A 10,064-nucleotide genomic window follows, 5' to 3' on the forward strand; every position below is an offset into this window, starting at 1 on the left:
TAACTTAAATCAAAGAAATGCTAAGGAACTTAAAACCAGGAAACAGGTTAGGATTCTGTTCAAATGATAGGTGTATGAACCTATCCATATCTCAAGAGAGGACACAAATCCTTACAACCAGATAACAAAGTTTATAAGAGAATCAGCAATATTTTAGTCAAAAGTCATAAAATTATACTTCACCAATTCAGTCTCATGTGCTTTATCTTCTGTTGTGGTTCAATTTTCCCGATTAAATTCTGGGATATAATATTCAACTCCAGACTTCTCCCTACGATTAAGTTGGCCACTCTCTTAGTTTTTGAACTCTTATTTCTATGTGTCTATATTTAATTTTCCTGATATAGCACTCCCTTGAGAACTTCTTGGAGATCTGGTCTGGTGCTGGTAAATTCTTTCAGGTTTTGTTTATCTGAGAATGTTCTTGACTTTTCTTCCCACATGAAAGATAGTCTTGCCGGGTATAGTATTCTTGGCTGAAATTGCTTTTCTCTTAACACTTTGAATATATTTTCCCATTCTTTCCTCGCTCACATTGTTAAAACAATTCTTTTTAAAAATATCATTTTATTAACTTTTTTCTGTCTTTTTGCTATTTCAGGTGCAAGTGAAAGTGTAGGAAAACATATGCTTGAAGCCTGCAACAATAATCTGGAGATGGCAGTTACTATGTTTTTGGATGGTGGAGGAATCGCTGAAGAGCCCAGTACCAGTTCAGCAAGTGTCTCTACTGTCAGACCACATACAGAGTATGAATTTATTATTTATTGTTAGGAGCTACCCCTTGCTTAAATTTAGTAGTTGCATTTTAATCAAAGTTAGATCAGTTCTCTAGTTTTAAAAAATTTAAATGTTGAAAGTTCCTGAAAAATGATCAGGTATACATTTTATTACTTAGATATTCTAAATTTTGTAGAGCATTGTCATGTCTATTGTTTAATTATCAAAAGAACCATAGGTTCCCTGTGAAGTTTGGGAAGGGAGGCCCATGACAAGGGGGGACTGCTTAACTAAAATTGTTCTGTGACTGAAAGGTGGGACCTCTATACTCTGCAGCTGCCAACTAAATAAATAAAATAAATAAATAATAAATAAATTTATTTTTTAAAAAGGAGGCACAGTCAATGGTGTGCTGGTTAAGGTGGCTAGATCCCACATGGCTGACTGCAATTTGAGTCCTGGACCTGGAGGCTTGAAAACACGCTGGGTGCATGTGTGTTTCTGCCCAAAATCTGGAAAGGGGAAATGGAATAGGAGGAATTGTAGTGTGATCATCCCTCAGTGGGGGTGGAGTTGGGGGGTGCTTTCTCACTTCCTTTTTCTTTTTTTTGGGAGAGGGCACGTGCGCTCGCCAGACAGAGAGAGAGAGACAGAGAGACAGAAAGAGAGAAATCACCCCCTAGAGGGGATGGCCATGCCGCAGTCCCTTCTCCTCCATTCTCCTCTCGGGATCTTGGGCACGCACGCAAACGTGCCCGGCATGAGTTTTAAGCCATCGGGTCCAGGACGCGAACCACAGTCAACCACGTGGGAGTCTAGCGACATAGGCATTACACTAACCATTACGACATAGCCATTACACTAACCATTACGACATAGCCATTATGCTGGTCCCCTCACTTCCTTTTTCTCTTTCTCTCTTCCCTCCCTACCCTGGACACATATGCCCTATAAATAACCTGATAGGATGGCGTTATTTTTGTCATTATTTTATTTTTATTTATTTATTTGCTAGAGGGTGCTTGTACTCAGTAGAGAGAGAGAGACAGAGAGGGAAAGTGAGAAAACACCCCCATGGGTGAAGGTCCTGCCACAATCACTTCTCTCTTCTCCTTTGGTATTTTGGGGACACAGGCACATATGCCTGGTGTGTTTTTTCAGTCTGTTGGAACTGGTACTTAAACCACACACTTGACCATGAGGATCTAGCCGCCTCAACCACCATGCTGTTGACTGGTCTAGAATGCCATTATTGTCCACATTTTATTGATGAGGAAGAATGGGCATATCTGGTTTCCCAAATTATGCAATAATTAAGTAAGGTATGGGAAGTTCATATTTCCTGATTCTAGATTTTCCTACATTGTTTCAGGAAAGTTTTGAGTTGCTATGAAAAAGCTTTCAAAAATAATTTCAATCCTTTATGTCTTTTTAAAAAATATTTTATTGGGACCAGCAGTTAGCATAATGGCTATGTTGCTGGACTCCCATGTAGTTGACGGCGGTTCGAGTCTCGGATCTGATGGCTTAAACTCACCACGCTGGGTGCGTGTGCATGCCTGCCCAAGATCCCAAGAGAAGAATGGAGGAGAAGGGATTGCGGTGTGGCCATCTCCCCGGGGGGGGTGATTTCTCACTTTCTGTCTCTCTGTCTTTCTGGCGAGCACACGCGCCCTATAGCAAAAACCTCTCAAAAAAAATTTTTTTATTAATTTCATTAATTATTATTATTATTATTCAGTTTGACCAGAGAGAGAGGAGAAGTGAGGGAGCAAGCCACCAGGTCTGGAACTCAAACTACAGTAAGCCATGTGGGAGTCCAGCTCCTTAACCACAACGCCACTTGCCAGCCCTAATCCTTTATAACTTAAATAGTTATATGTAGGGATTAGCAGTTGGCATAATGGCTATGTCGCTGGGCTCCCATGTAGTCGGCTGCGGTTTGAGTCCTGGATCCTGTGTCTTAAACTCATGCCGGGCATGTGTGCGTGCATGCCCAAGATCCTGAGAGGAGAATGGAGGAGAAGGGATCGCAGCATGGCCATCCCCCTGGGGGGTGATTTCTTGCTTTCTGTCTCTCTGTCTCTCTTAGTCTTTCTGGCGAGCGCACACGCCCTATAGCAAAAACTTCTAAAAAAAAATTATATGTAGGTAAAATATATCATTAGAAGCATCTTTAGCATATGAACTGGAATATATTGAAAATAGTAAGAACTGGGGCCAGCAGGTGGCGTGGTGGTTAAGTACACTAGACTCCCACATGGCTGACTGGTTTAAGTCCCAGAGCTGGAGACTTGCTTTCTCACTTTCACTCCCTCTGTCTCTGTCTCTCCGATCAAATTAAAATAGTAGTAATAATGATAAATAAAATGAAATAAAATAATTCTTTTTTAAAAATAATTATTTTGTTTAACTTTATTTTAATTTGACCAGAGAGGGCGGAAAAGTGAGAAAGCAAGTTGCCAGGCCTGGGACTTGAACTGCAGTTGGCCATGTGGGAGTCCAATGCCCTTAATCACGACGCCAGTTATCGGCTCCTAAAATAATTACTTAAAAAAAAAAAAGAAAGAAAATAGTAAGAACTGGTGAAGAGATGAAGAGTTTTTTCTGGGGATCAGCAGAGTGTAATGGTTACATTGTTGGAATCCCACATAGCGGACCGCAGTTTGAGTCCTGGACCTGGCTGCTTAAAACTCAGGAGGCCAGGGGAACCAGCAGTTAGCGAGCGTAATGGCTATGTCGCTGGACTCCCACGGAGTCGACTGCGGTTCGTGTCCTGGACCCGGTGGCTTAAAACTCACGCCGGGTGCGTGTGCGTGCGTGCCCAAGATCCCGAGAGGAGAATGGAGGAGAAGGGATTGCGGCGTGACCATCCCCCCTGGGGGGTGATTTCTCTCTTTCTGTCTCTATGTCTCTCTCTGTCTGTCTGGCGAGCGCACGCACCCTACAGTGAAAATCTCTCCAAAAAAAAAAAAAAAAAAAAAAACTCAGGAGGCCAGGAGCGTGTGAATGTGTGCTCAAAATCCCAAGAGGAGAATAGAGGAGAAGGCATTGCACATGGTTATCCCCCCTGGGGGGGGTGATTTCTCACTTTCTGTCTCTCTGGCGAGCACATGTACCCCGTAGCAAAAATCTCTCTTTTAAAAAAAAAAAGTTTTTTCCTTTATATTTGATACTGGTAAGAATTTGAAATAAATATTTGTTTGGTGAAATTCAACAAAATTTGGAAAGATATTAGACATGCATCTTGCTCAAAAGATGATTTTAAAACAAAAAACTTTAAAGTTTCTCAAATGAGACTTTAATATTTAAAACCTTGTTTTTATTATATTTTCTTTAATTTTCTTTTGATAGAGGGCAAATATGCTCTCCAGAGAGGGACAGAGAGGGATAGGAGAAAACACACTGCGTGAGGAATATATGTGTTGCAGTCCCTTTTCCAGCTCTCCCACTTTCAGGATTTAGGGCACATATGCATGCATACCTGGCATATTTCTAGATCTGCTAGGCCCAGAACTTAACTGAGGTTGGCCATATGGGATCTGGCTGCTCTACCAGGCCACAAAACATGCCCTCATAGCATTTTATAACTCTTATTGCTTACCACATGAGTTATTAAGCAGGAAGAGTCTTTTAGAATAGAAATAGACAAAAGATTAAGATTTTATTTTCATTAAAGTAGAAATAAGTTAAAAAGTCAGATCACATACAGGCATAATTGCCTCTTTTGTTAATTTAGTTCCAGGTTATAGAGTAATACTATTTCCACATGAAATGTGAACTTTAGAGATCATTATTAATAAAGACTTTTATCTCTTTCTTTCTAAGATTTTGCTATAGGATGTGTGCACTTGCCATAGGGAGAGAAGGAGAGAGAAAGTGAGAACCTCCTCCCCTTAGGGCTGATAGCCATGCTGCAATCCTTTCTCCTTCATTCTCCTGTCAGCATTTTGGGCACACATGCAAATGCGCCTAATGTGTTTCAAGCCAGGAAGTCTGGAACTCAAACTGAAAAGTCAGCTATATGAGATCCAGCTGCTTTAACCACCACACCACCAGCTGGTTGTGGATTTTTGTCTTTTAATTTAGCCATGTATTTCAACTGATATTCACCGGACTGACAAGCTCCAACTTTGAAAGGAAATCAATATGAAAACATGATATAGTTTATAGAAACTTAAATAGCAGATATCACAATTGATTTGGGAGAATATATTTGTCCTTCCCATTGTAGAAAACATGTATGCTGTTTCTTTTTTAGGTTTTTGCCATAGGGTACATGCACTCACTGGAAAGAGATAGTAAGAGGGAAAATGCGAAATTACCCCCACAGGGGGATGGCTACACTGCAATCCCTTTTCTTCCATTCTTCTCCTGGGATTTTGGACATACACACACACACATTCAGTGTGATTTTCAAGCCACCAGGTCTGGGACACAAGCCATAGTCAGCCACGTGGGAGTCCAGCACATTATTTGCCATGCCACCTGCTGACATCGAGAATTGGCTTTTAAAAAATGCATAATTACTGGTCTAACTGGTGGCATAGTGGTTAAGGCAGCTGGATCCTATATGGCTGACAGCACGTTCCAAGCCCTAGACCCGGCTACTTGAGAAACACGTGTGTGTGTGCCCCATAGTCAGAGGAGAATAGAAGATAGGTGATTGCAGTGTGCCCATTCCCCATAAGGGGTATTCTCTTGTTTTCTCTCTCTAGCAAACTCATGTGCCTTGTGTCCCTACCCCCCCCTCCAAAAAAAAGATGAGTACTTTTTCTGTTCTGTGTATTATAGTTTATTTGTTAAATAATCCAACATTACACCTGTCTTAACCATGTTCATAATTAGCATAAAGTCTACCTATTTGTTTAAACTTATTGTAATGTATCTTTTTGATTTACCTATTACTCATACTAGTAATATAAGGTTGCTTCTATTAAATCTGTGTTTTTCCCATTTATTTTTGCCTGGTTTTTCTGTCTTTTTTTTTTTTTTAAAGTGTATTTCCCTTATGAAAAAGAATGTGAAATAAAAATAGAGGCATCCTTAACAGGGTTTTCTCACCCTCTTCTCCCAGTCCTCTAGCTAGTCTTGAGTTTTAGGTGTGCTCATCTGGTGGGTTTCAGGGTTTAGGGACCAAAACCTGTGATCTCTCATGTAGCTTCCAACATTATAGATCAAAATGCTACCACCTGCACACCACTATTAGACCTTTAATTTTTTCTGAAAGAATTTAGGGTAGGGAACTTGAAATATTTTTTGATGTTCTATTGTCTTTTTTTTTTGTTGTTAGTGGGCACATGTGCTCATTAGAGAGAGTGAGAGAGCACGAATGAGCGAGTGAGTACCCTCTATAGGGAGAGATCACGCCACAATTTTTTCTCCATCTCGCTCCTTTCAGGATCTTGGGCATGCATGCACGTGCACCCAGCATGTTTCTCTAGCTGCCAGGACTGGGACTTGAACTGCATGGTCTGCGTTACTGGATCCAGCTGCCTTAACCACCAGGTTAAGGAGCAGCCCTCTTTTTTTTTTTTTTAATTGTCAGAGGGAACATGCACTTACCAGAGAGGTGAGGAGAAGAGAGAAAGCTCCCCTTCAATGATGTGTGTTCACACTGCAATCCCTTCTCCATTTCTCTATCCTGTTGGGATTTCAGGCATGTTTACACACTTGCCGGGTGTGCTTTTCAAGCTGCCAGGACTGAGTTTCAACTGTGGTCAGCTAGGTGGGATCCAGTTCCCTTAACCACTAGATTATGAGGCCAGTCTTTGTTCTTTTTCTTTTTAAAGCATTTAAGCTAACCATGCCAGGTGCTTCATTTTAGTTGGTATATATATAGAAACTATCTCAGACTTGTTTATTGTGATTACTGTGGTTCCTAAAAATCACTAGGTCTGGTGTTTATTTTACTTATTAATTCGAATGCATAAGTAACCTTAAAAAATAGTAGAGCATCCAATGGCATGGTGGTTAAAGCAACTAGATCGCACATGACTGACTGCATGGTTTGAGTCCTGTACCCAGCAGCTTGATAAATATGTTGGGCAAATGCATGTGCTTGCCTAACATTCTGATGGGAGAAAAATGGAGGAGAAAGGATTACAGTATGACCATGCCCCATGGTGGGTGCTTGCACTCTCTTCTTTCTGGTGAGCACACATATGTTCTGGCAAATTAAGAAAACACACATAATATAATCCTGAATGATTACAGTAATAAATAATTACAGAAAGAAAACAGTTTCATTTTGACCTTTTCTCACTTTTTTTCTTTTAATAGAGAAGAAGTCCGTGCTCCAATTCCTCAGAAGCAGGAAATATTGGTGGAACCAGAACCATTGTTTGGTGGTAAGTTTTTTTTTTTTTTCCCTTAGCTTTATTTGATATACTTTATTTCACTTAGCTTTATTTTATATGCTTGTTGTCTTTAGGATTTTAATGGAACTGTCAAAAGGTGTGAAGCCTTGTCCAGAGATTATTACTTAAAATATAGTCAGTTTTATCTTGTCTTTCTATACTTCTGTCAGAAAAGTTGCACAATTGGTTCACAGAGTGAAGCAAATTAAAAACTGATACTTGTTGCAAAAGGCCAAAGGAGAAAAGTTAGCAGGATTGCTACCTGTAATGGAAACTAATCTATCATTAGATAAAAGGCTCACTATTTTTTTTCTTATACCTGTTTGATGTTATAATCTTATCTTGATTTCTAGAAGTGCTGTTTCTATTTTGAACAAAGGAGAAAATGATCCTAACCCATGTAAAAAAAACACTTTATATTAACAAACTGGGTGCATAGAGAGGGTAGAAAATGGAACATTTAATTAAACTAAGAAAAAAAAATTAGTTAGTTTAATAAGCTCTTATTTCCCTTTTATGAGCCAATATATTTTAGCCATTAGTGAGATTATTTAAGAAAATAGAAGGTCAATCTTATGGCCTAGTGTTAAGTGGCTGTGCATTAAGAGCTGGATCCTGCATGGCTGATATGGTTTGAATCTTCGGTCTTGTAGCTTGAGAAACACTCCAGGTGCATGTATGTACATGCCCCAAATCCTGACAGGATAGAGAAATGGAGGAGGAAGGTTGCAGTCTTATCATGCCCCATTGAGTGTTGCTTCCTTCCTTTCTCTCTTTCTCATGAACATATGTGCCCTTTGGCATTAAAAAAAAAAAATCAAAAGTGGAGTTATGTTCTGTGGTTCCTAAAAATCACTAGATGTGAGACACAGAGAAATATGTGTTGTGTATATTGAAAATAATAATGAAGAACCATCATTTGTTTAAAATTGAGAACAAGAGACTTGTATGAGGGGATTTCAGAAAGTTCATGCGTGCCAGCCAAAGTTCTCGTGGTAAGGGCAACTGTATCCCACTTAAACTCATGGTTTGAGTCCCAGAACCTTTGGCATGGAAAACACCTGGTACATGTATGTGTGTGCCCAAAATTCCCAAAGGAGAAACAGAGGAGAAGAGATTGGGGCATGTGACCATCCCTTATAGGGGGAGTTTTCTCACTTTTTTTCCCTCTGGAGAGCACATGTACCCTCAGGCAACAACAACAATAAATTCTTGGAAAAATGCAATTCAAATATTAATCTCTTGGAACCAGTCTCTCTTAGTGCAAAAAAGTTTAGAAATTTGTGTATAATTTTTTCATAATACTCATTTCTGTAAACTCTCTGAAGACTTGTATAAAGTTTTATTGGTAAACTAGGATAGAGGAAAAGAAATAAGTCATAAGAAAAGGATGAAGAAAATTATGTCAAGCCATATCTTTTGATTAAAAAAAAGGAAAAAACACTAAACACCGTAAGGGCTAGGTGGTGGTAGAGTAGGAACATAATTATACCCACATAGGAAAGGTCCTGAAATCATGTCCAGGGACCTCCCTGAGCAAGCTGGGCACAAATGGGCACCAGAGATCCAGATAGGGATCTCTATCCCTGAGATTTGGGATAGATTACAGTTGTGAGGACCCTTTTAGGGGTGCCTGTTTCTACCTTCCTTTTTATCTTGTTCTTTCATCAGAGACATAAATAAACTTAATAAAATTTAAAAAGTAGTTGAGAGTTTTTATAAGATAGATCTTTAATTTGACAGCTTTGGAGTTCTGTAGCAAGAAATGAAAGAATATGCTATCCAGATTCAGAAATAAAGGTAAGAGGAAAGCTATGAGGTTTCAATACTGTGATGCAATTCTATGCTTTTTGAACTGTTTAATTTAGCCAGTTATTATGCTGTTAATATATCAGATGCAATAAAGCATTGTTCATGATCTATTTTCATATATAAATGGTATGATTACATTTTTGAGCTAAAAAGCAATACCCTTGGAAGCTTTGTCTTCCCTTATTACTTGTAATAAGGGAACATTATCAATTTAAAAATCTTCAAGGTTTAATTTGACTAGAGAGAGACAAAGAGAAATAGGAAGGAAAAAATGAGAAAGCAAGCCCCAGGTCCAGGACTTGAACTGCAGTTGGTTATATGGGAGTCCAATGTCTTTTTTTCTTTGAGAAATTTTTGCTATGGGGTGCTTGCACTCACTGGGACAGAAAGTGAGAAATCACCCCCTGGGGGAATGACCACGCTGCAATTCCTTCTCCTCCATTCTCCTCTCAGGATTTTGGGCGCACACACACCCAGTGTGAGTTTCAAGCCACCAGGTCTGGGACTTGCACCGTGGTCGACTATGTGGGAGTCCACTGACACTACCATTGCACCATCTGCTAGTCCTTGGAGTCCAATGTCTTAACCACCATGCCACTGGCCAGCCTCATAATTAAACTTTTTTTTTTTAGATTTTTGTCAAAGGCATGTATGTTTGGGAGAGGGGGTGGGAACACAATCACGCTGCAGTTCTTCTCTTACATTGTCCTCTTGGGATTTTTGGTGTGCATGCACACCTTCCCATTGTATTTCCCAAGTTGCTGGGTACAGAGACTTAAACTGCAGTCCGTCATGTAGGATCCAGGGCCTTTGGCCCCAGAACTGTCTTTTTAAACAAATTTGATCAGGTCTTTTCTCTGGGCCTTAATTTTCTCATTTGTAAAGCAAGATGGTCTTAAGGTACTTGGATTAATTAAATATGAATGACTTAAAAGTTAATTTTTTTTTTTTTAGTGGTTAGGGCACCATTATGAATCTATGAGTGTTTTCAAACAAATACTTAAAGGTCAGCAAGTTTTTGTATTAAGTTTCAAAATTAATGTTTAAATTTTTGGATCAATCTCTCTTTTTCTCCTAAAGCTCCTAAAAGACGACGGCCTGCACGTTCGATATTTGATGGTTTCCGAGATTTTCAAACTGAAACTAGTAGGTATCTATGGACCATTTTATCAA

General features: G+C 39.4%; 1 protein-coding gene across 1 annotated transcript in view; it reads left to right on the forward strand.

Moving 5' to 3' along the window:
• Nucleotides 1–601: 601 nt before the first annotated feature.
• UBXN7 (UBX domain protein 7) overlaps nt 602–10,064 on the forward strand; it is a gene marked incomplete at its 5' end in the record, with an annotated part of 48,309 nt that continues 38,846 nt past the window's right edge. The window contains 3 exon segments of the mRNA XM_006156818.3: nt 602–749; nt 7,003–7,070; nt 9,972–10,037. Of these exon segments, the coding sequence (XP_006156880.2) occupies nt 602–749; nt 7,003–7,070; nt 9,972–10,037 (282 nt within the window).

Source organism: Tupaia chinensis, unplaced genomic scaffold (assembly GCF_000334495.1).
Source record: "Tupaia chinensis unplaced genomic scaffold, TupChi_1.0 Scaffold000515_1, whole genome shotgun sequence".
Classification (NCBI taxonomy): domain Eukaryota; kingdom Metazoa; phylum Chordata; class Mammalia; order Scandentia; family Tupaiidae; genus Tupaia; species Tupaia belangeri.